Here is a 26081-nt window from a genome sequence, read left to right on the forward strand (position 1 = left end):
ATTTGTGTGTGTCTTAGGGCGACTAGGATAAGCAAATCATGGAACTCATTGATATCCGAATGGGAATTCTTATCTTATGGGTATGTCTAGTGGTTTCTCTGTGATGGAACTGTGATTGCACTATGGGGCTCTCAAAGATGGAAGCGGTATCCAGTAGACTTTTCAGAGAAAATGAAAGAAACGTCGAAGGGAATATCCATTGGACAGTTCTGCTGAAGTACTATTGGTACAAACAGAAGATTCACTGCTTCTGATCGCTGAAACTGGTTTTTTGCAAAAGAATTTCCAGGTGGATTATATTCCTTTGGGCGTAAATTAAGTCAGTTTCTGACAAAATTCTGTATCTAGAGTGAATGGGAGGAAGCAGGGAAAGTCTTTTCCTTGGGGCTGCGTGCAGAGTTTGTGCTGAAAGTTATCTGTTCTTCTTTAATTCAATGGATCGCATTTTGGTGCTTTGTTCAGAATCTTCTGGGGTTTTTTTGTAGAAATTCCCCATTAAACTTATTCTTGCAGTTTCCTGAGACTCCAGATGCCTCCAAACAAACAAAAAATAAAGAACATTGTTTTACCTGGAGCTGAGAGAGAACAAAGCTTTGAGACTTTTAAAAAAGTTGGTACTGGCCTGTTTTTTTTTAGACATATAGATGCTCTTGGTCACTGCTTCATACATCCTGGATGGTGGTGGCTCTAGTGGAGAGAAAGCTTGTCAGAATCTTTGCTTAACTTTTAATGTCCTACCAGAACTTTTGATTGCTTGTTGCTAGCAAAGCTACGGAGGCTACCAAATTATTCTAGAGGCTAAGCACTGGGAAACCAGTGAGATTTTTTTCTGGAAGTAATTAATGCAGGTGTAGGATTGGGCTCTAGTAACATGGCTAATCCTGTTGGGAATTTATGCAGAAAGGAGGTTTTCCAGAGTTGGGGGGGGTGGGGAGTTTCTCCCTCTTCAAAACTTTGCTACAGTGCCTAACAATCCAGGCCAATCCAGGTGTCTCATGGATCTCTTTTGAGCTAGATCACCCCTTCCCCCCCTTTTTAAAAAAGAAGCAAGTGATAGATGTCCACGGTATCTTGGTTAATCCTTGGGAATATTTCTGGCAATACAGGCAAGATGAAAACTGACTCTCTGGCTCCTGTTCTTCTCTACATTCTGGCCCAGTGCAACCTCTTGTCTTTTTGAAACCATGCCATGGGCTCCCCTGTGAGGCAGAATGGGTGGGGGGAGGGGTTAAGTGAACAGAAGGGGTCTCGTGCTATAGAGAACACGATGGGGGTTGGCCTGCCGACTATTGAAATCCCCTGATGCGTCTGGTTCGCCGGCTGGAGGGGAGGAAGCAGGCAGCAGCGTGGTGACAACTTCGGCAGGGCCCTCTCTTTGTTTGGAGCTTAAATCGCCCCAGCCCAAGATGTGTTGGTGCCTAAGGTACAAAATCCAAATGGCAGCACTTTGCCCACAGTGTGCACTGCTTGACCAAAGCAAGGCACAGCTCTCATTCTTTCAACCTTCCTAGAACAGGGAGAACCCCTTTGTGCCTCATGCTCATAGGCCGTATCTGGCTGTGACCCTCCCCTCTGTATTTAATGGTGTGCAAACTCAACTGCTCCACTTTTTTGTCTTGTTATAAAGTACTTAGGTTTTCTCTCCACCTGGCCTTTGATTAATTCTCTAGTGAACATAGGTGTGGAGTTACATCCCCATCTGGTTTCTGGGATATTTTTTGCATCTTATGTGTGGTTTTTTTTGTGTGTGGAGGAGGCCGTAACAGCAGTATAGACAACTGCCCAATAAAATCACATCTCTCGAGACAAAAAACTTTCTCTATTCCAGTACATGAGTTGGTGCCTGCTGAAAATGGCTTAACATTATCTCAGGCACTTACCTCTGCCTGTTAAAAGTCAACCCAATAAAAAGTCTTGTAGAACTTCTGAAGAAACTCTCACAGCACACGAGATTCTGAATGTGGCCAGTGGCATTCCTTGTAATGTTCAAAGGAAGCATGTTTGGGTGGTATCAGATCTGCAGCCTACACATATTCCCCTCTGGACATTAGGGTTGCCAGGTTTTAAACTGTTCTTCCTAGCACTATCTTTTTAATATTAGCTCTTGCATTGCAAGCAACGTTATAGGAAGTGATGTTATTTAACCTAAGCAGATTCCTCTAGCTGTCTCTTTGATATCAATTTGATTGACCTCAAACAACAGCAGGTGATGTTTTTAGCTCCATGCTGTAAAAAGCTCCAAGAGCTGTTTTTCACTTATTCATTAAAGGGATAGGATCCCTTCCCTTCTAGTTCTCCCTGGATTGTTTTGAGACCCTCTGTTCATAGGAAAGTTATCTTCTGGTTGAAGTTGAGTTAGTTCAAAACAAGATGAGTGACTCTGACTGTAACTGAAAAACTTCAGGTGGCATATGTAGAACTAAATGCAATGTACTAGAAAGCACTCTGCTTGAGGTGAAACTGGAAGTTACACTTGTTTTGGAAAATCTGTTGAGATGTTAAGCTTATCAGTTGCTCCTTTAGTCATGAAAGGATAACTGTACAGCTGTGAACAGGTCTTAACATTTTGGTAAATAGCCACTGCCTGGTCTGTTGCTTTAGTTACTGATTTCTTCTTTGGTGTGAAGGTAACCTATTTTTTTTCCTCTCCTGAGAGTGTAGAAAGACCTGGAGTTTCAGAAAAAAAACCACTTTCCAAAAAGTTATGATTGAGACAGTAGCAGTTAGGTTTTTTTTGTAGATGGAAACAAATGCTTTCATAGGTGTGCTGACTTGGTTAGAAGATATCAATGTTTTTGTATTCCCTTCAGGAGTTTTAAGCTTAGTATGAAGTGATTTTTTTAAAAAGCCAGCTAGCACCAAAGAGTTGCTGCTGACGACATGCCTTCTGTGGCTGTGTTTGGCTATGGCACCAGCTTGGCAACAGAAACCTCAGATGACGAAGCCAGCCAGTTAAATGTGGTTACATGGGCTTTAGAGGTAATTACATGGTGTTAGGGAGAGGAGGAGGAGGATTTTGAGGATGCAGATTGTGCCCTTGGTTCTACAGAGAAGGTCACTGGGCCTTGTGAACTAAAATGAAAGCAAAAGATTATCCTACACAGGCATTATTATTATTTAGTGTGCATTTATATAGTGCTTTAGTGATGTGAAGGTATGTCACACGTTATATCTACAATCTGATTCTCCTCTACAACTGCCTTAATGGGGCTATTTTCCAACTAGTTAGCGTCACTTCTAGTCTTGGAGCACAGCTGGGGAAGAATAGGCCAAAAGTAGTTGTATGAGGGCAAGGTGGGGCTTGCTAGCAAGAATCAGCAAGAGGAACAAGCACTGAGGACCCCAATTCTGCCTGCTGCTCTTCCCTTGCAAATGACTCCCTTTCACATTTCTACTGGAATGCAAATGTAGAGGTGGGATTGCTGTGTTTGCCTCCTAGCATGCAGTTCCGTTAGCGAGAGAAAGCCACACAGACAGAGGTTCCATAGCTTAGAGGCAGGGGAATTGCCCCGATTGATGGGGGGCCCCCTCACCAGTTCATACAGCTCCCCTTTGTTTGGAGAAAATCAGTTGCTCCAGCAGGAACAGAGGGAACAGAAGTGCCTTCCTGTTTGATCTCAGCTGCTTCTGTCATGTTGTGCAGGGAAGTGAATTAGTAGCTAATGAAATATAGGTACTTCTGGGCAGTAGCCATGAGCTATCTTGGTTCAAATCCTTGCTGAATCATGGACTCAGTAGGTGGTCTGTGATATGGGTGTAAGAGGTTCATTGTGCAGATTCGTGGAACAAAAAACTTTGTGTGTTTTTGGAAAACCATCATAGAAATACTTTAATTATAATAATGAAAAGGGTTACTATTTACGGTGTGGCGGATGCCTCACTTCCCTTCCTTCTGCAGAAAGTTGCTATCCTATTTAGTTCTTTGGGAAGTTTTTGGCAAAAGGAAGACAGGAGGCATGGGAAAAGGCTGTGAAGTCTGGCATGTTTTTCAGAGAGTATACAATTAACATCTGAAGTTCCCTGCTAGAAGGTGGAATGATAATGGCTTGAGACTAGACAAATGTGTGGATGAAGTGTCTGCCAACGGTGGCCATCTGTGATAGTTATATGGAGCATATATTCAAAGGTAGTATATCTTTACACCTTCATATACTTCTTAGAGATCATTGCACAAAGAGGCCTTTGAATGGCTGCTGTTGGACCTTTGATGTGATCCGGCAAGGCTGTTTTTTCACTGTAGTTTTATCAATAGCTTGAGAAACTGATACATGCAAATCTAATCTCAGAGGTGGCACTCAGTGAGTGGTTTTGGGCAAATTTCTCTCTCTCAAATTTAATTTATAACTTTTGCTGTGTAGATTAAAGTATCATTTCAAAATTTCCAGTAGGCTAAGTAAGGATATTTCGAGTGTGGGACCAAGATTTACTGTATGAAACCTCAGAGGCATGCTTTTTGGATAGATTCAAAATGTAGCTAGAAAAAAGCAGGTGATTTTACTATGACCATTTTTCTGCTTGACTGTATTTTTTGTACTGAAGTGGAACCTCTCGGTTTTCGCTTGGTAATTCGTCTGAAAAGAATCTGGATGAAAACCGAAACCGATGAAAACCAAGGAAACTTTTCCATAGGAATCAATGTAAATCCAATTAATCCGTTCTAGGCACTCCAAAAAAACATACAATAACACATTTTGTGTGAATAAACATAGTGTTTAATGCTGAAAACAGTAACAAACAATAACACTAGGACCAGCTTCAGAGCCAGTGGACCTATGTAAGCGACCAGAAAAGCTGTCCAAAGAGGTCACTGTTTGTGACGCCTCTTTACAAGATTTGTCTTGAAATGGGGCAAGACATTTGTCATTAAACAGAAGTTACGCAGACACAGCCTGCAAAAGCTTTGTCCGGGTGATTTTGGCTCCACAAACCCCTGCACCTTGCACTGCAAATCGATGAAAGAGCCGAGAGCCAAAATCAATGAAAACCGAGAACCAAATTTTTCACTGAGAAAAAAAAAAATCCGAGTGAAAACCGAACTGATGTAGAAACTGAAGGCGAGTGAAAGCCGAAGGTTCCGCTTGTATTTCTCTAGCTAGATCTGTAAGCAGAATTCCAGCCTGCTCTTCTTCCGCAAAATGGCAGTTCCAGTAAGGTCAGGGACTTCTCCTGTAATTTTGTACACCCTGGAACAATGAATGAAGATTGGAGCCAACATGAATGCAGTGTAGAATCGCAGCTTCTTTCCAGAGGCTCTGACCTTATCAGTTTCTTACCAGCATGGCCAATTGGCCACGCTGACAGAGTGCCGATGGGAATTGTAGTTCCTGAATTGGAGAGTCAAGAGGTTCCTCACTGGTCTAGTGCGGGGTGGGAACCTCGCGTCTCCAGATGTTCAGGAATTCCCAATTCCCGTAGCCCTACCAGCATGGCCAATTGGCCATGCTGACCCGAAAGAGCTGATGGGGTGTCCCCTAACATCTGGGCCTGAGTTCTAGTCTAATCAGTTAAAGAGCCTGACTAGAATCTAGAAAGACCCAGATTTGAATCCTCCTTCTACCATCAGAAGCTTGTGGGGTGACCTTTGGGCTGGTTGCACCCTTTCAGCACAGAAGGAATTTTGTAAAAGGCTAAAATGGAGGAGAGGAAATCAATCTAAGCTGCTTTAGGGTTCCCAATTGGGAGAAAAGGTAGGAGTACTCAAATGGAAGTAACTAAATACACATTTTTCAAGTATACCATATTAAAGTAGCCTCATGTATGATTTGTAGCAAGAGGAAGAAGAAGAAGAAGAGTTTTGGATTTATATCCCCCCTTTCTCTCCTGCAGGAGACTCAAAGGGGCTTACAATCTCCTTGCCCTTCCCCCTCCTCACAACAAACACCCTGTGAGGTAGGTGGGGGGCTAGAGAGGAGGCTCCAAGAAGCTGTGACTAGCCTTCAAAGGTCACCTATAAAGGCTGGCATGTGTGAGTGTGTGTACAGGCTAATCTGAATTCCCCAGATAAGCCTCCACAGCTCAGGCGGCAGAGCTGGGAATCAAACCCCGTTCCTCTCCAGATTAGATACACAAGCTCTTTAACCTCCTATGCCACTGCTGCTCTCTTTGCTGAGCTTCAAGCACAAAACTTCCCCAGTTCTGTGTAAGGTAAGACTTTTTTCCTTAAAGAGTACAGTTGCTGGTGCTATTCCTGGGAAGCCCCGGGCTTCCTTTTTTTCCACCCCCCCTCCCTCTGTAACTCCACTCCCCTTTATTGGACATCCTCTCAAGCCCCCTCCTCTCCTGTCTGAATTTTTACCTGCAACAATTACCCCAAGCTCTGTGGAAGAACTTTATTTAAATAACTTTGACTCTCCAGTCCGGCTCAGCCAATAAACCACATCATCTCTGTCCAGTGAGATTGCACTGAAGGGTTAATGAGAAAGAAAGGCCTGGGTTAAACTTTTGTTGAGAATTATGAGAAAGCATCTTCCTTTGGCAGGAGCTGAATGTCGCTTGGCTGAGAACTAGAAAAGACAGGGGACAATTGTTTGTGCTTATTATCTTCCATCAGCCTCCTGGGCTCCTGCTGTCCCCTGTCCTCAGAATTTGCTCAGAATTTCTACCTTTGCCAAAATGCAAAGGGTGGGAGAGGAAAAGAGAGAGCGAGAATTAATAAAATGCCAAGGTAAAGGGATCAGAGATTGCTCCTATGGAGTACAGATAAGAAAGGTGAAAGGGAATGGAGGAATCTTTCCTGATGAGGAAACACTAAAGATGAACTGAACTTCTTAGTTTAGAAAAAAGGCAACCAAAGGGGAGCTAGGAAAGCAGGATTTTATAAAGTTTTTCAGTGGTGCAGAGAGTGGATAATTTTTTTCTTTTTTCATAGTACCCTAGAACTCAGAGTCACTGGGAAGCTTATTGGCAGCATGTTCAAGGACCCTTCCACACATGCAGCAATAAGTGCACATTCAGTCCACTTTCACAACTTTTTTGAAAGTGGGATTTTGCTATTCAGCACAGTAAAAAATCCAGCTTCAAAGTGCATTGAAAGTGCATTATTCTGCATGTGGAAAAAGGGGCAAACCCAAGACTGACGAAAGAAAGATACTTCTTCAGACAAAGTCCTTGGATGAAAAACTGTGTTAATGTGACATTTTCATTATAGCCACTAAATGGGATCTGTGTGGATAGAGTGGTATTGCCCATCGAGAGTGTAAGATGATCTTGGATGAACAAGCGTGGGGAAGGCCTTAGCAATTATGCTTTGCTGATGGACTTCCTCCTGAGCCAAAATGGAAACAGATGGACTCCAGGCCTGTTCCCAGTGGGAAAATTCTTTGTCTTTCTTCAGAAGTAGCAATTCTGGAAAAGCAAGGTCAGGTGGCTGTGTCAGGCAAAACAGAATTACCACTCGATCTGACCAGGAGCACAATCCACCAGCAAGTTCTCCTGCAGAAAACACATTGAACTACACAACAGAAGCCTCGAGTATTTTTTTGTTAATTTCAATACCAGAGACTAATGCAAGAGAAACTCACAGTAGCTTAATTTTAGCAAAGAGTGATGGTGCCTTTTTGTTTGATTTTTTCCAGCACAAACACCAAAATGTGCCTGGCTGGAACTAATTCATTCCAAAATCATAAAGTCTCTAAGAGTTAAGAATCATGCAGTTTCCCATGTGCTCCTCTCCCCCACAGCTTTCTTGCCCTTGACTTCTACACCCACGGGGGGAGCTGTAATGCGATCTTGCGCCGGGCTGTTATTTATTTAGATATTTGTGTCCTGTTTTCCTCCCCAATGTCCTCCTCAAAGTGGAAACTTACATCCATTTCTCCGGTCCTCCACTTTATCCTCACAGCAACAATGCTGTGAAGTAGGTTAGTTAAAGAAAGCGTGTAACTGACCTGCAAAGGTTACCTCATGGGCTTCCGTGGCAGAGCAGAGATTCAAACATGAGTTTGAATGTGATACATTAACCAAGATAGAAGAATGCTGTAATTTTTTTTCAGGACTTGGCATTGCTGTTGTTGAATTTATTCCTTCCAATGGTAGTGCAGGAGAAAATAAACTCCTCGCCTTGCTACTTGCTTTCCCTCTTTCTCTAGGGATTCCTTCCCCAAATAGGCTGCTCTGTTACCGCAGCTGAGCCTGCCTCTTTGGCTTTCAGCCAGGCAGGTGGCAGACATTTTTTTCTTTAAAGGTAGAACCCAATTCATTGGAAGAAGATTTACTTCATCAACCATCACGTGGCACTCATAACTCACCCTCACCGCGTAGCACCAGTAAATGTTTAAGAGGGACTTTTTGGGAAATGTGATTGTACTTTATTAATGTGTAATTGGTGGTTTTAACCAAGGCACTGGTTTTTAATCAGAGGGGTATGTGTGTGGGGGGGGATGGCGCATAGAGGCAACACCTGCTCCAAGCACACACCCCCCACTGCCTCTGTGCTCCTCCACTCCCTGTGCCCCACTTACCTTAGCCGGCAGGAGCCTGCCACAGGCCACCCCTCAGTCCCGCCCCACCAGGCTGCTCAGCCCCAGTCTGTGGAGCTTTGCCGGCTGAAGGAGGAGCAACCCACCTGTAGTGGGCTGGGAGGCGGGGCTGAGGGGAGAGGTGTAGGAACCCCGCGTGACCAACCAACTGGCATGCTTCGAGGGACATGTGACTCCACATGTCTACATGGCCAGCGCTCCGCCTCTATTTTTTAACAAACCCAATAGCCCCTTGACAATGGCTAGCCATTTTTTGACAGACTACCAACACTGAAATACAGAGAATTGAAGAATTGTGTTTTGTGAGATCATAAGAGAGGGAAGTCTTTACGCATTCTGTAATTTATCCATTTTACATTTAGGTTTTTTTCTGAAGTTTGGCCAAGATTAAACCAGCATTATGGGAAGATTGTAATAAAATATGAGTGGGGCAGAATAGTCCTTATGATGGACACAGTTGTCTAGCACTTTAATGAAGTAAAAGTGTATTTCCTGTAGTTGTGTAATACACAGAGAATTTTACTAACACTGTTTTAGATTGCTGTGGCATGTCTCAGGGATGGGAAGCTTGGTCCTGGACTCATTAAAGTTGCACACCCCTCCTCTTTGGCTCTGCTTTTTGTTTTGCTTGCCAAACAAGAGCACTTTTATTAATCTGCTACACTCAGATGGCAATTTGCTTCAAAGTAATGCTTCAGCTCACCCATATACATTTGGTTGGAGGAATGGACTCTTTTCCATTATTGCCCCCTGCTGAGTAGAAAGTACTGAGGCGAAAGTATTCTGAATGAGCAGAGAAAAGAAAAGTTACTCCTGAATTCTATCCATGTGTGCAGAGCCCTTTTTCTGAGATTAGGATGCTTGAATGGAGATCACTTTAATGCTAGGATTATGGCTGCGAGCTTAGGAAATTCCTGGAGATTTGGAGGCAGTGCCTATAGGGGATTTTTTTTTTTTTTTTTTTTTTGGAAGTTCAACCATAGAAGTCTACCTTCTGAAGCAGTCATTTTTTTCTCAGAGCAACTGATCTCTGTTGTCTGAGTGATCATTTGTAATTCCAGGAGTCCTCAGGCTCCCATGTAGCAAAAGTAGGTAGAGACTTTCCCTGCTGTGCTAATTTTATGTTTGCATGGAGTTGTTTATAATGAAGGAACATTTGAAGGTGGAATCTACCAGCTGTAGTCTCAGAGTGGTACAGTCCATTTTAACCAACATCGTTGCGCCTTGTATTCTCCAGGTTTAAACTATGGCTTAAACCTATAATCTGCCAAAACAGAACAAAACAAAGTGGTAGAAATCTGAGGTGGCTGAATGGGTTGTACCACTGGACTGCTAATTAGGGAGTATCATACAGTTCTTCTTTCCCCACAAAGCATGTCTTGGAGAAATGCTCCATGCAGAGCTCTTGATATGCTGTATTGGATTTTTATTTATTTATAGGGAATTATTAATGTCTGGTAGCTTTGAAAAATGTAATCCCGCCTCCTGTAGTCTAAGGAGTGTGCACGGTCCTGTTCTACTACTTAAGCCTCCTGCTTCCCTCATTACCTAGGGGAGTCATTCCCTGAGGCAAAATGGCTGCCTCCAGAGGGTGGTCTCTATAGCATTATATCCAGATGGGATCTCCCTCCTCCCCAAAGCCCTCCCTCCTCCCTATGATAGTAATTGCTGCCCTACCTAATAGGGTTCTGGTAAAATGTGTATATGAATTATCTTGTATGGAAGTAAGCTTCAGATACTTAATGTTACATAAATGCTAAGTGAGAAGTGATTAATATTTATCTGTATCTGTAGCCGGTGAACAAGAACTATTGAGTTAGCCAGGTGAGATACAAAGTGACAGTGTCTTAAAATTTGGCTCTAAGCATGGAATTCCTGACCTTTAAGAGGAAAGTTAGAAAAGAAGGTTAGTCAGACTGAAGAATAAAATAGCAGTTTTCAGGAAATTCCTTTCAGTAGGAGGGAAGGTAACCAAAGGACCATCCCTAGCAGCAATAGTTTTCCAGTTTAGCACTCTGCCATATCCCTTCCCATTGAGAAAAAATATTTTCCAGTTGAAATGACATGAAAGTGCCAGAAAATTATTTTCTTTTCTTCTCTCTCATAATGCTAAGAACTAGGAGGTGGAGAGGCTCATGAAATTCATTAGCAGTTGATTTTCTTTTACAGGACAAGAAAGTCTGTCCCACAGTGTTCTTTTTTTGGCAGTGAATTCCATCAGTTGTGTTGGATTGCTTTAAAAGAGGATTTGACTAATTCACAGAGCCAGACTAGGTTTATCAGCAGCCATTATCCATGATAACTAAAATGGAACTTTCATGAATAGAGAGGCAATATACCCTCTGAAGGAACCAGATGCTGGGAAAAAAATGGGGAAAGCCTGTCTCCTGGAGGTGGAAGCTTCCCTGAAGGACATCTTTCTGGCTGCCACTGGAGGCAAGTTCTGGTCCTAATTCAGCAGAGGCAATTTTTATATTTTTTAAGGGGCATCAGTAGAATTAAAGAAGTGTTAGTAGTGCTGAGGATGAAACCAGAGGCTAAAAAGAAACATCAATAGGAGGTTAAAGGTTTTTAGTTTGTGCTTGGCCATTGATGGTTGGCCTTGACTTGTCATGATGTAGTGGAAGAAAAAAAGTGCTATGGGGAAGAAGTTGTGTAGAAAGCTCAGCTATGCAGAGGGATGCCCACCACCAAGAGCAAAGTAAAAGGTATTTTCCTTGGGTGGCAAAGAGACTAGGAAGTCATGAAAGACTGGAGGAATTGGACATCATGTCTTGGGAAGCTGGGCAACACAAAAGAGCCATTTTGCATTGAATAACCAGACTCCAAGAGAGTGTCTACAAAGTCCTACCATTTTTGGAATGTGTTTATCTTTTCTCAGAAGATGCCTACCCAACATTTTTTTCAACATGTTTTACACACTGACAAAGGAGCTCTAGGAACTGTGAGAAAAGATTGAAATGTCTCTAACAAAGGACACAGGAGAAAAAAAGACCCTTCAGTTTCTCAGGGATCTTTGGGGGAAGCTGCATTGATTACATGGAGTCTGACACAGATTTAACATTGCAGCATACACACACACCTTCACTCTGAGAAAATGCCCTTGAATGCCTACTTCACATTATCTTGTCTAAAAACCTCTTCCCCTCAAAAATCAGGGAAGATGGATATCTCCTCCTGAAAGTTTTTAACCTGAGTCCTATAGTGGAGGCATAATCCACTGGGAAGCTTCCCCACACAAGCTCTGGTAAAGTACCTGCCTCCCAAACCTCCTGTTTGTTTCCCACTTTCGTGTGTATACAGTAAAGACTTCCTGAAAGTGGATGTTGCTTGCTCTTGGGGCTGAGGATGGAATATGGGTGTACTTGAATAAATGTAACCTCCATAGATGCCCTGCAGGTTGTTTTGTTTTCTCTTCATGGGTGTGGGTTTCACAGTGCATACAAAATATTTGTCCGATGCGTACATTTAGCTTCTCTGTTTGAGTTGGTTGAATAGATAGCCCTTGTGAAAGATATTCCTTTTTCTGCTTTCAGTGATTGATCCGAAGAGTGGCATTTCCTCGCAGAGCACAACCCAAGGTAGAGTACTCTTTTCTGCTTTGAGAATGGGAGTTGGAGACACCTTTGTAGTTTCCAGGTCACTGTGGTGTTCAAGTGGAGCCTCCCCATCTGAGAGTCGAAATCCTTTCAGCATCAACTCACAAAGATCTCATTTTGTACAGAATGTGCTGGATTGTTTCCAACCCACTAGTGGAGGGGAACTTCTGATGTTTAGCTTCAAAGTGGGAAATGGATGCTCCTACAAGATCCTGAGGTCTAGCAAACTATAGGCAAATGGTGCAGAGAGGAGGCTACAAGTTTAGTTTGGGAAACTTGAATTTTCATGTAATTTAAGGTTATCGGGACCCATTTTGATAGCATGAGTGTTGGGTATAGATATTTTACATAAATCACTAATGAAAACAAGCCATGCTATTAGGATTGATCTGTATCAAAAACGCACATTTTGGTGGGAAAGAGAGCAGTTGTGATAGCACTTTGCTTAAATAGCCTGGTAATGTCATATTGGAAGAGTAAGTACCTGTGCTCCCTGTGTAGTTCAACATCCATTTTTTGAAAAAAGTGTGTTAGTAAAAACCTTGGAAGGATGTGGGCAAATTCTGAAGCTAAAGATGAACTGGAAATGGCTTTAAGTAATAGGGAGAATTCAACCCAAGGCCCTTTCATAATCTCATCTCACCAAAGGTTAATATTCCTTGTTCAGCCTTTCCGTCTCTGCTCAGCTAACAAAAGTTCATATGCTTCTTCTCATTTAAATTTATTTATATTTAAAATATTTTTTAAAACCCACCTTGATCCCAAGCGAGTAGCAACAATGTAAAAACAATACAAAACAATTAAATGAAAGAAACATTGAAACAACACATGAAAACCTTTTTCCCATTGTTCTAGGGCACATCTTCTTCCAAGTTTCCAAATTATATGGAAGACACCCAGAAGCTCCAGTTATGCAACCTCAACAGCAGCTTTGGATATAGCTAATCTTTTTTTTTTGCAAAAACATTAATATATAAATCCGACCTGTAGTTTTGAGGAACTGGCCATTTGATTTGGATTTTCTTGGTGCAGGAGCCCTCCAGATGTTATGGACTACAGTTCCCATCATCCCCTGATGCTGGCAGGGGATGATGGGAACTGTAGTCCATAACATCTGGAGGGCCACGAGTTTGACACCTGTGACTCAGTTGATCTTTATCCATATGATGGGAGAACTGCTTAACCTAGATATAGTTCCTGAACATCAACTGCTATAGGGTGCAATGAGGTGTACAATTATGTTGTCTACTTCTTGCATGATGAAGCTTAGCTCTCCTTTCCGGAGTTTGGAGCAATGGTCTGAAATAGTAGGTCAGCTGAGCTGTTTCAAGCTTGAAGCAGGAAGTTCCAGAAATCTGTATAGAGGACATTTCCATGGTTCCAGCTTTTCTGACTCTCACTTGATACACATTTACTGAATTTCACTCTTCCGCACAACTTTTAGAGGTGCAGAAGCCCCCCCACCACCATTCTCTGCTTTGCCACCCTTAAAACTGCCTTGCTAGGTAATTTGCCACACAAACGCAGAAAGGGCAAGGAAGACATGTTCAGGGTAGTGAAGAGGATCATGAGCTGAGAATAGCTAGTGCTCAGGTATCCCAAGTAACTGGAGCCAGGAAGCACATGGTTGGAATTGGGTTAATTCCATTAAGCGGTTTGGTGACAGAAGGTGCTTTAGTGTTTGGGTGGGCTGCGTTCCAAGCCTGGGAATTGCTGTGGATTAGCCTTGTGCTCCTTGGGGTAATTAGGAGCATGTGTTCTTCACAGTGCAGGGACATGGCCAGTGGGGCAGCTGCGCAAGAGCCGGTTCAAAGGACACTTGTGTTCTGCAGCAGCCTTTATTGCCCCTTTGGGTTAGTGTCTGCAAGGAACTCATGCTTGGGGGCCAGAATCTGAGGCAAGGCAGTATTTCCTTTGATGGCTCCCCAAAGTGCTTTGTGCATTCTGCCATGCAGTCATGAATACCTCTCTTGATGGCAGTTGTTCCCCTCAGGTTAGAGACAGGCCCGTACATGAGGCAAAGTGAGGAAGCTGCCTCAGGTGGCAGATCTGGGGTGCCAGCAACCGAGGGGGGCAGACAGATCTGATCCATGGGGCATGATCCAATAGGATGTTTTCCTGCATGGGCCTCCATAAAATGAGGAACTGTCTAGTAAGTGAGGGGTGGGGGTGGGGAATTCCAGGTCTGTTGCAAACTCTTCTGTTTGAAGAGTAAGTCTATACTAGGTAGATTGTTTAAGGAGAGAAAGAGCAGAAGGACAGCCATACTGAGAAACCATTTTATGTGCTGCGGTCCCTCAGTGTTGACCAAGGCACAGAACTGGTGGATATCAGTTCCCTGATAGCTGTAACCAGGTCTGTGTCTAGTAAGTTTTAAAAATGGAGGAATCAAAATTCTGTCTCAAAAAAAGCAGAATTATGTACAGTGGGCATATCCAGAAAATTCCTCAGTTACAACTGTTTTGGACTATTGAGAGCCATTGTGGTATAGTGATTAAAGTGTTGGACTAGGAGCTGGGAGACCCAGATTCGAATACCTGCTCTGCCATGGGAACCTGCTGGGTGATCTCGGGCCAGGCACAAACTCAGCCTACCCTACCTTATAGGGGTGGTTATGAGAATAAAATGAAGAACAATGTAAACTGCTTTGTGTCCCTATTGGGGAGAAAGTCATGAGGTATCAATAAAATATTTTTGCATAATTTAGTCATGGGTAGACAAGAAGGAACATATCTGAAACAATTTTCTGACTTGTCGAAGGCCGGATCACTGGAGTGCTGTGTGGTTTCCAGGCTGTATGGCCGTGTTCTAGTAGCGTTCTCTCCTGATGTTTCACCTGCATCTGTGGCTGGCGTCTTCAGGGGATCTTCAGATCTTCAGATCCTCTGAAGATGCCAGCCACAGATGCAGGCAAAACGTCATGAGAGAACGCTACTAGAACACGGCCATACAGTTCGAAGCAACCTCACAGCACTCCAGTTTTCTGACTGCACTGAGGTTTTATTGGAGCAGATGCGCATATGTCATTTTATCAAATCTTCTGGCTAACCTTTAGAGAGGATAGAAACTTGCTTTTTTAAAAGAAAGAAAGAAATTGATCAGGCGGTTCGTTTCTTCTTCTTCTGTGACTTGTTTGAGCTTTGCACATGCAGGTGTTCTGCGTAACTGTGCCATTATTGTGGCAGCCAGCAGACTTACTTTGGTTGCATGAGGTTCAGTGATTTTGTAGCTGTTGAGATGAGCCCTGTGTTCGGCTGCTGTGCTCTTTTTTTATCATTCCCTTTTTGTCTTCTAGATGGTGACACGGACCAAGAAGATATTTTTTGTAGGGAGAGCCTATCGGTTGAACACTACACCGAGTAAGGAGGATGTAAAAACAGTATTTTGAACAATTTGGGAAGGCAAGTGCCCAGTCCTTGGTTGAAGGTGCATGCATATAATAGATTTAAACTGGGGAAAGAGAGTCCCTGTCTCCTAGGAACAGTGTTTCTGGAATCCTAGCTAGGAAATTCTGACAATTCTCAGTACCTTCCTCAAGTTGCTCTTCCCATGTTTCTTCGGGTAGAGATCTATGATAGTTATAAACCAGTGCAAAATTGCTCCTTTGGGATTTCTGGGAGCTTTAGAAAGTGGGCTACCTTTTGGTGGGGCTTGGTATTTTCTAGAATTCTGCTGAAAGCAAGTTTGTGTTTCTGCTAGCTGACTTAAGAAAGGAAAACCAGCTCGGCAAACTTCTTGCTCCTTGAACAAGAGTTTGTCCTGCAGAAAAGAGCAGGTGGAATAAGCCTGCTCATCTGTTAATGTATGCAGATCAAGCTGGGCTTAATGGCATGGCTGCAGTGGCCAGTTAAAAAATGGGCAATTCTAGATTGGAGAAAAACATTGGGAAAGGCTTGTCTCTTGTTTTGGATTGAAACAGTGAACCCATCGGGTCCCTCACAAGCATACAGTTCTGAGGAATATAGAGCTACTTTTCTGCCCTTTCTTCAGTTACTTTTGAGATGCACCTGAGGGTTTTGTGACATGATTTATGATTAAAAGATTACATTTGTATTTAAGCCAAGATCATCAGTGTCTAAAGTCATGTGGCCCAGAACTGTGTTTTAGTTCTGATACAGATACAAATCATTCCTAAACCTTGGTTTTATATCATGTAGTTGACTTCACCCCTCTCTGTTCAAAAAATTTCTGTCTTTAATGTCCTGCCATCCTCACACACCCCCACTGAGAGAAAGAAAACTGAAATCATACTTCTGAATCCCTTTTTAAGTTAACGTGGGACCAGGAAATTCCTGTCTGTTTCAATAGCACCTTTATAAGAAACACTCCCAGTGGATTGTGTCCAGGGGGCCGACTTCTCTCTTCCACTTCTTTCCATCTCTAAAGGGGCAACTAGAAAAGTGGTGATCCTTGAGGAAAAAAAAATTCAGCAACAGCCTTCCACCCTAAAGACATTGTTTCCATTTCTCTGAGTGGAAAAAATCCAAGAAAACCTTAGGGGATACGAATAAATTTTTTTAATGAAATGCTTCTGCTTTTCCTCTTTTGAGTTTTAAAGGAACAAAGAGTTTTATTCACTCCAAATGAAGTATAGCATTCAAGGTTTGTTTTTCCATTGGGAAAAGGAAATTGGGCTTTTTGAAGTAATTGGGGAATTTGGGAGGGATCACTGAAAAATGCCTTGAAAAAAAAATGGGAAATGTGTCAAATAGCTTTTGCTAAAGCAAAGTTTAATGCTATTCAAAGAATGTGTGGCATGAAAAGAGTTTGAGGGACTTGTTAAAAAAATTAAAATAAAGTAAAACCACTGGGAAATACTACTATAAAAGAGCATTTTTCCTGTTGAAATAAATTAAATGTTTTGAGATAGTTAGTAAGGAATATAGCAGTTTGCAGGTTTCTCTTGTAGTGTTGCTTGACAAACTAAAGGTCTTTATAATGTGTAAATTTTATGAGCGTCAACTAATTCGGACTTCATATGCTAAGCAAGTTATAAATGATGCATTTTATGTTAAAAGCAGCAAAATAAAAAATTAGGTTTGAAGGAATTAATGCACATTTTTTTCTGGGGGAAAATATAAATTTGCTTTTTCCCCCCTTCATGTCTTCAAAATGTTTGGAGTTGTTACATCTCAATGGCAGCCACAGTCTGCTACCTGAAATGGACATCTCACCTTACCTTATGGCTGCTGAGAGCTGAAAGATTAATTCTGAGTCCTCTCAACACCACACATACATTATATATAAAAAGATACCTGGCTGAAGGGCCCCCCCAATGTGACCAGGATCTTATCGTTTTGTCCCCTTGCACTCTAGTTAGGGGGCCATAGAGAATCTTTTACTTTTGAGGACATAAATGTGTATGTCACCAGTGTCCAAAACAATTTCAATGGATGTGGGTGTGTTTTAAGTGTGCTCAGTCTTCAGTGAGGTCCTGTATTATGCATTGTGGAATTCTAACTGGGACAGAACGCAATTCTGTAAACACTTTTGTTCTTGACTATTTATCTACTTGGAATAAGCATTCATGTGTTATGTCATCTTACTTTGGGTTATGTTGTATGAAGTACTGTGAGGCCTAACCTGTTGTCTGGGGGCACCCTGGCACACTTGTTCTGTCAGTGGTAAGAACCATGCTCACAGTATCACTGCACTGTAGCGGAAGGGAAGTGAAAACGAATTTCATTACTCACAAACTATTGTGAATATAGCAAGAATAGATTAATGTCCCTGCCCCGCCCCTTTATCTTTTAAGAGGTGCAATCCGAAATGTGCTTGCTTAAACAGAAAACCCTTTCAAATCAGTGAGACACATATGAGTGTGTATATGTGTGTGTGTTTGTATGTACATTTTAAAACAAGTCTTAATGTGAAAGGAAAAGATGTTTTTGCTTTGAAGTTTCTAACAGAGTAGACAGACTGGCCTCTTGGAATCTAGGCTGCCCCTTCTCCCCTCCAACTTTTCTGGCACTATTGGGGTGTGTGTATGAAGGGGTATTATGTACAATGATACCTTTGGATAATTCAGTTCAGCTTCCATTATCCAAATGGCTTAGGAGCACTTGGTACGGTCAGAGAACTTGAAAGTAAGATACATTCAAGTTATATAGAAGTTATGAATTAGGAGATAGAGACTTGGTGAACTTCCTGACTTTCAGGCAAAGAGAATGGAGATAGCTAGTGACCAGCAGAAACGTTTAACTTTCAGAGAGTTAGAACCCACTCTATGCTGAGGAGAGCCTTGCTCAGTGGCAGTGATCCATTAGGAAGACCTTCTGTGTGATAGGAACATGAGTTGTACATGGTACCTGTAACTGGCATTCATTTCAGGAGAATTGTCCATGAAAGAGGTGCTCTTTCCACGGATTATGCCTAATTCCCTTTTTTCTTCCTTCAATCATGTTGACTTAACTTAACAAATGCTTTCTTGGGTGATGACTCAGTTTAAATGGGCAGTTGCTGTAGTCTTCCAATGAAGCAGAACCGACACTCTGACTCTTGTATGGCTGAGTGTGCTGTATGCCTAAAGATCTCTTCTATGATGTTGCTTCCACAGAGCCTCCCTAGGACTTAGGAGCCTGCCCATGTGGTCAGTGGATGCTCTTTGATCAATAGTTGGCAGTGAAGGGGGCACCTTCGTGTCCCAGCATTCAATAGATCAAAGGTACAAATACAATGTAGTTCCCCTTCTGTCTTCCAGTTCGAGAATCCACAAAACCAGCCTCACCCTTTTCTTCTCTATTCACGTAGGTGTGCCCAAAAGACTTTTGTAAGATAGACTATCATTATCTGTATAGATTAGACTTAGATTTAGGAAAAATACATTTCAGCTGTTTAGTATTTTTCATATTTTCCTACTGTTGTGTTAATTTTTCATTTGTAGTTTTGAAGATCACAGTGTAGAAGATTTCAGTAGCAATGTGTTTAGCAACCCCAAATCCATTTGCATACCCTGAATCATATACCTCATGGACGAATGTAGAATGTTAAAAAATAGGAGCAGTGAAAAAGAGAGGTGAACTGTGTACATTTTTCTTCACAATGAATAGATGGAGGAGACTTTTGTTAGCACAAAGGAGTCTTGTGAATCTATTTGTGCAGAGCTGCATCTTGCAATTAGGTTAGACTTCACCAACCCCACAGACTTACTGGCCTTATCCTGTCTGCTCCAGTGAGTATAAAAGCTTCATGAGTATTTGAGATTGGTCTGAGAAGCCCTTACTAAGGGCTGACTAATCCATGCAGATGATGGGGCAGTTTTCTGTATGTTAAACATCAGTCCTTGCTCAGCCCGTAAATCCAGCCTTAGTTGCAGACTAGCCAGTACCCAGCTCACTTCATATATTGGGGAATGACCCAGAGTGTGGTCTTGGTTATGATGTAATTCTGCTGCTGAAATTGTGCAGATCTGGCCCTGTTACCTGCCCAGGCGAGAAACTGCCTGGGAGCTACTTTGGAAACATTTTATTGCAGTGGGATGAAAATGTTTTCACTATAAATAAAGGTAAGTAAAGTCTTGTGAGGAGACATAGAAAATTGTGAGTAAAGCGAGAATAAGTAGCGTGCTGCTTAAAGGTCTGGAAAGGCCGAGTTCTAGGAGGCAGACTCTGTGCATCTCTCTGACAGCCCTCCCACACAGTTCTCTCTGCCAAATTATGTGGATCTGTGTTATCATCCTGTCCACTTACAGGCTGATCTTTCATGTATGATGCTAACAGCAAAATCCAGACCAATGTGGGTGAGGATCCGAGAGGGAGGGTAGCTGCAGAAAGGAGCAAACTGCTTCAGGTCACTTAAGCAGTGAGCAGCATCTTATTCTGCAGTAGAAAGTAAGAGCATACACATGCATGCTTAATGAGAATGATTCTATCCCAGCACCACACAGGGCAACCAGGTTTGATTAAGGACATGTAACATCTAGTTGCTGAGTCTTCTAAAAGAGGATATTGAGAAAGGAGGGAATGGAGGAGACAATTCTGTGTCAACATGAATTGCAGTGAAGAGAGAGACTTTGAGCCCATTCTGAGGATGCCATCAGACTGTTGGGTAAATCCTTTTTGGCGTGGGCTGTGTGACTTGCAGTACTTGAGGGACTACAGCTTATCCTGGTGAGCTACTTTGAATTGTGTGCTCAAGTTTCAGGCATGGGAGGGGTGGGTAACATCAGTTTGTGTGATTGGCATGTAGGGAGTATAAAGCCAGATCTAAATTAAATATTAGGAATATGGTCTGCTTCCCTTCTCTTCTGCCTGCATGGTGTAGTGGTTAAAAGTAGCAGACTCTAATGTAGAGAACTATGTTCGATTCTCCATTCCTCCACATGAGAAGAAGAGTTTGGATTTGTATTCCCCCCCCCCCCCCGCTTTCTCTCCTGTAAGGAGACTCAAAGGGGCATACAATCTCCTTTCCCTCCCCCCCAACAAACACCCTGTGAGGTGGGTGGGGTCAGAGAGCTCAGAAGAACTGTGACTAGCCTAAAGTCACCCAGGTGGCAGAGTGCACAGGCTAACCCCAGATAAGCCTCCACAGCTCAAGTGGCAGAGCTGGGAATCAAACCCAGTTCTCCAGATTAGAGTGCATCTGCTCTTAACCACTATGCCACTGCTGCTTCCATGAATGAAGGGCACTAATTTGGAGAACCAGGTTTCATTTCCCACCCCTCCACATGAAGCCTCCTGGGTGTCCTTGGGTAGTCTTAGTTCTCTCCGAACTCTCATCAGTTCTGCTTACCTCACCAGATGCCTGTTATGGGGGAGGAAGAAAAGGCAGTTGTGAGCTGCTTTGAGACTCCTTACAGTAGAGAAAAGCGGGGTATAAAAACCAACTCTTCTTGATCCCAGGGCTGTGTTTGAATGTCGCCAGCCAAGGTCCTGAGACCCACAACAACAGAAGACCACGGTGCTAGTTCTCTTTGGCTAGCTCGAGGCTACGTACCTTTGGGCAGCTTGTTCATGAGGAACATTTCCTTAACGTTAAATTTTATAAGACTGTTTGTTACCAGTTTGTCCTTACTTCTGAAAGAATGGTAAGGCATTTCTATTCTCTTCCTGATGTTTTGACAGATTTGATCAAAACCTTGGGAAGGGGAAGAGAATAATGATTACCCCTGGATAGTTGAGCGCCTTTTCCTAGTCTTCAGTGCCTTTGGGCTTTCCAGAAGTATATTTCTACTGCCGAGAAAACCAACAAACAAAAAAATTGCACGTTCTTTGTTGCCCATGGTTTATTCAAAATATAAGTTGTCTTAGTCCCACATCTCGGAAACAGCAATTGAGATGCTAAACCAAGGACTGAGCTTTTCCATTGAAAGCAGTGTTTTGCATTTAGAAAATTGGTATCACAACAGAAAACTGGGCTACCATCCGTCTCCCTCATATACAGTTCTCTGTGTGCAGGGGATTTTTTCTTTCTGCAAGGCAGATCGTTCAGTTCTGAGTCTCCACCCGTAGTATGAGAAAGCATAATCCAGAAAGAGATTTACCCTCAGCACTAGGCTTCTGTAATGTATACCAAGGTGTGAGTGTATATGTAAAAATGCAGGATGCTTTTCTTCCTCTGTCTGTTCACTGGCTGACTTCTGCTCTGCCTCCAGACAGATAGGATGTCTGAAGGTAGAAAGGAAATGAGATAAGGGCTGACTGGGATGGGTGTGTGAGAGAAACTGCTATTTGTGTCCTCTGTCTACAAATCAAGGGCTTGTTAAATATTCCTATGCTCCTAAGCTGTGCACTCCTACTCAAAAGCTTTTCGGTGGAGGTGGATTGTTTGGAAGAGACAGTCGCTGTTAGCAAACAGTCTCCTTTCACTCCCCCGCTTCTCTCACCCCTGCCCAACCTGCAAGCAAGGCCAGAATCAGTGAGCGTGTTACATCGTCTAACTACTCTGCAGCCCAGCTTTGAATGTTGGCTAATGGCAGTCTGAGTTGCTCAGCTCGCCTGGATGAGGAACAGTTCCTTCTCTTGCTGGCCATGCACTAAAGCATCTCCCTCTAATCAGTGGGGTTTATGTAGGACAGCTTGCTGATGAATGGTGTCACTTGGTGTATTTTCCTCTTTGTTGTTGTTCTTGGTGGCACACTGAATCTTTTAGCTAACCCTTGCCTCACAGCAGGCCTGCCTCACCAGTCATGATAGAAAAAACCTCAAGGGCCCCTTCCGGACACACCACGAGAGACAACTCAGGTTAGGCTCGTGTCGTCGTGAATCGTGCCTCAGCTCGAGTCCTCCCATTCCTCCACACAGCAGCGGACTCATGTCTCCAGAGCCGGAAGGCGCAAAGGGCAGGGTACCTCCCTGCACTGCGTTCGGATTGGTTGCTGAGTCCCCCGTTCTGCGCATGCCCAAAGCTTTTTGCTGCCGCCACGAGTCTCCCCTTCTGCGCATGGGTGAAATACTGAGCTGTGATTGGCCCCAATAGCAGAGTAGAATCGGCGGAGATTCCGCGCACCCGCCCGGCCCGGCTCCAACCCCCCAGTCGAGGCTCAGAAATTCCAGCGGCCGAGAGGGGGGTGAATTGGGTCAGACACGAGTCCGACACTACGTCTGTGCTTGGGATTTCGAGGTGGGACTCAAAGTCGATCTGGAGTCGACTCCTACAATGCGGAAGGGGCCAAGCACACCTCAGCTTCTTGGCCAGAATGCAGTGAGAAATGCTTTAGTCTAATAAACTGTTCATCATGGAGGTTGCATGGAGGCCCCAGAACATTACTTTTCTCCCACTACCGGCTACTATCTGTCTGTCTGTGTTGGCAATTTGTGCAGGTTGTGACTGCCATGTTGTCTCCTAATTCTATAGGAAAGCACTCTTGAGGAAAAAAGTGAGACAGAGGTACCAGCTGCCTTTGGGATAGCAGACAATGGGTTGGCAGATGAAGATGGCAATAGTTCTCAAACTTTTTTGCATCCCGCCAATCCTTCTATCAAGGCACCTGCGATTTCCATTATGTTAGAAAAACTTTTACTGAGAAGGATATTTTAATGTGTCCAGGTATTCTGTTGTTTTTTGCCAAATGCCTCCAAATTCACAAGTGGACAATCTGTGGCAGGTAGAGTAGGGTCAGCAGAAGATGGCATACTATAGTTCTTGGTAGAAATGGGGATTGAGGGATGAACAAATAATTCAATAAAACTACCGAAATGTATAGCACCAGAACCAGAGAAGATGTCACAACCAATTATCGAGGTATTATGCCACATGAAAAAAAAGTCTTAACCTGTTGGCAGTAGGCACCGATACAAAGAGAGGAGACAGGTGACTCTCTCTGAGGAAAAGAAGGTCCAACGTTTTGATGCCACAAATGAGAAAGCCCTTTCTTGGGTCACCACTTGTCTATCTTCAAATGGCAGGGCAACCAGGGGCACAGCCTCCAAAGATGACTGTAATGAATGAATTGGAGTCATATGGGGGGAGAAGGTGGGTCATTACATATTGCTAGTGATGGAGAGGAGCAATGAGCAAAACACAGCACTAAAATCTTATTCATTTTGAAAACATCTTTGGGAATATCTCTCTGCAACTATGAGGGACTAGAAACTTTTTTTTAAAGTCCTGAGTTTTTCCAGAACTGGAATTCCATACCCAGTATCACATTCCCTGAGGGTTTTATGGCATGGCAATTGTTCATCACTGAGTCTGAAGCATAATAAAACACCTTTTGTTGAGAGTTTGAGCTGACAGAGTAGGATGTCGTTTGGGTGCATCCATGTTGCATTTCAGTCATAGCTATTCACAGTGACTGGCAGAATCTAGAGGGGGAATGTAAATAATGCCTACTCTTGCTTTCTTCCCTTCCATCTTCCTCAGTCATTTTGGAGCTATATTAGTAAAGGCCTGAAAAGAGTGAATAGTATACCAATGTATGTCTGTTTCCTGGGGTCCTTGGTTGGATATAGTGCAGGAAATCTTATTGATCTACCTATATTCCATGTTATGGGGTGTGGATCTGGTTTTGCCGCCCATAGGTGAACCTGCGATTAAGGAGGGAAAGCTATTCTATGGCTGTGTGGAAAATTCTACCTATTTATATCTTTTCTCAGTTGTGCTTTGAAAATATGTCGATGTCAAACCTCGCACTGGACTTCAGTGTGTGACCAACGGAAGTTAGCAGGCTTGGACAGGGATGGTTTTAAAGCAAAAAAAAAGGAATAAAGGCAGTGATGGTTGCGAAAGTGCTGACACATATGAGGCAGAAGAGGTAGGAGAGGGAAAGAGGGGGGGGAAAAAAATGAGCCATCTGGGAAACAGCGGACAAGCGGCACATTTATTTAGCACTGTCAGGAGGGGAATTTCAAGGTTCTTGAGGAGTTCTTGGACTGTGTGTTGTGTTGGGTGAGGCCTCCTGCATCACAGTGGCAGTTTGCAGATAGAAGGGACTGCTGGATTGATTTTTCTGTGTTTTAGCACCACCACAGTCGATGGGACAGAAGGTGGTATTGCAATGCCAGTGCTGTAGGGATCAGATGACCCACAAAAAGCCAATAGGTTCCCATCAGACACTATAAAGATGGTGATTTATATCTGGCTTCTCAGTCTAAGCCGGGTGTTCGGTAGGGGTGAGGTGAATTGCTTGCAGATTTTTTTTAGGAATAAAGCGAGTAAATTTCAAACTCCTTGTGTGCTTAGGATGGGCCATTCCTTTTAACTGTCTTGTTTCTGCTGGGACAGCTCTGCTTTTCAAAGTCCTTGGGGGGGATCCCTGCCCTCAGATTGTCCTAGTTTTAAAAGCAGCAGCTGTGTTTTATTTTTCCTTCTTTTTTTGCATGCGCTGTATCTGCCTATAGCAATACAAATGGATGTACAGAATCTCCTAAAGCTTTTTCTAGTGCCTAAACACTGTGATGGTTCATCCTGTTACCACGCAAGTTCTCAGTGAGACCAAAAGCGTGTGCTGATTTTCTTCCTTGGCATATTTTCTTTAAAGCCTTGGTATAAAATGCTAAATAGATGCTTTTACTACTTTCAGCCCTCTGAGGTCAGCCAAACTGCAGTGGGTAGAAGATAGAATACAAGAGGTAAAGAATCTCTTTAGCCTCATGCACACTTTAATTTGTTGATAAAACAAATAGTGCTCTTTTGCACTGTTCCAGCTAGTTTTCTTTTTGAACTAGAGCACATCTTCTGTATTGGGGCAGGGACTAGTAGTGTGTACAGTATTTGTGTTTCTGTGTGTGCATGTAGGAACAAAATTATGGTCTAGGTCCTTATTCTTGATATCCCTGCTCTGGAATTCTAAGTATGTGGAGAGGTAGCAGGCAACAGCACTCTGTGTGTTCTCATAGCTTATTTTTATTCTCGGATTCAAAATGGACTCTTAGGCTAAGCCCTATTGAAGTCTTTAGCACAAAATAAATGGCGGGGCGGGGGGAGAGTAATTAAGGAGAGCTTGCATATAACATTGAGGAAGAAAGCTTTGGGTAGGAGATACCTTACTTTATGAAGTAGTGCTAGAGCTGGAAGCAGATTAATGTTTGCAGGGAACAGAATAGATGTGTGTTCTCTGGTTGTTTAGTGGTAGGATCTGTACTTAATTTCTAAATAGAGAATCTCCCCAACGTTGAGAAGCCTCAGTGAGGCTGAACAGTCTTAAATCTGAATTCTGCCCTGCAGCGTAAACTGGTGAATGGCCTGGAGGCTCCCCCAAACCGCCCTGCTGTGTTGGCAGTGGCAAGGGAGCTGGGACTCTGGTGCAGCATCCTGCTCCGTGTCGCAGCACAGTAGGAGGCCAGCAGCAGTCACACACTGGCATTTTTACACCTCCACCAGGGTAAATGTCCCAGGGAGGGCATTTCTGCCACCGGAAGCCCACATCACTTCCAGCAGTTGATTCAGCCCTCCCCCCCAAAGGGGCTCTTAGTCTGTACAGAAAGGTGCCATTACTCTGTAAACCTTCTTCTTAATTCTGAGGGTGCAGGAGATGAAAAGGCTGATGATGTACAGTTGTGAGGAGAAGATACTTCACTCACTCACTCACTCACTCACTCACTCACTCACTCACTCACTCACTCAT

At 43.2% G+C, this 26081-nt stretch overlaps 1 protein-coding gene across 1 annotated transcript in view; it reads left to right on the forward strand.

Moving 5' to 3' along the window:
- Window positions 1-26081, forward strand: part of MSI1 (musashi RNA binding protein 1) — a 103776-nt gene that overhangs the window by 1924 nt on the left and 75771 nt on the right. The window contains 3 exon segments of the mRNA XM_048514924.1: window positions 12028-12058; window positions 15372-15449; window positions 15451-15477. Of these exon segments, the coding sequence (XP_048370881.1) occupies window positions 12028-12058; window positions 15372-15449; window positions 15451-15477 (136 nt within the window).

The sequence above is a fragment of the Sphaerodactylus townsendi genome, linkage group LG13, assembly GCF_021028975.2.
Source record: "Sphaerodactylus townsendi isolate TG3544 linkage group LG13, MPM_Stown_v2.3, whole genome shotgun sequence".
NCBI lineage: Eukaryota > Metazoa > Chordata > Lepidosauria > Squamata > Sphaerodactylidae > Sphaerodactylus > Sphaerodactylus townsendi.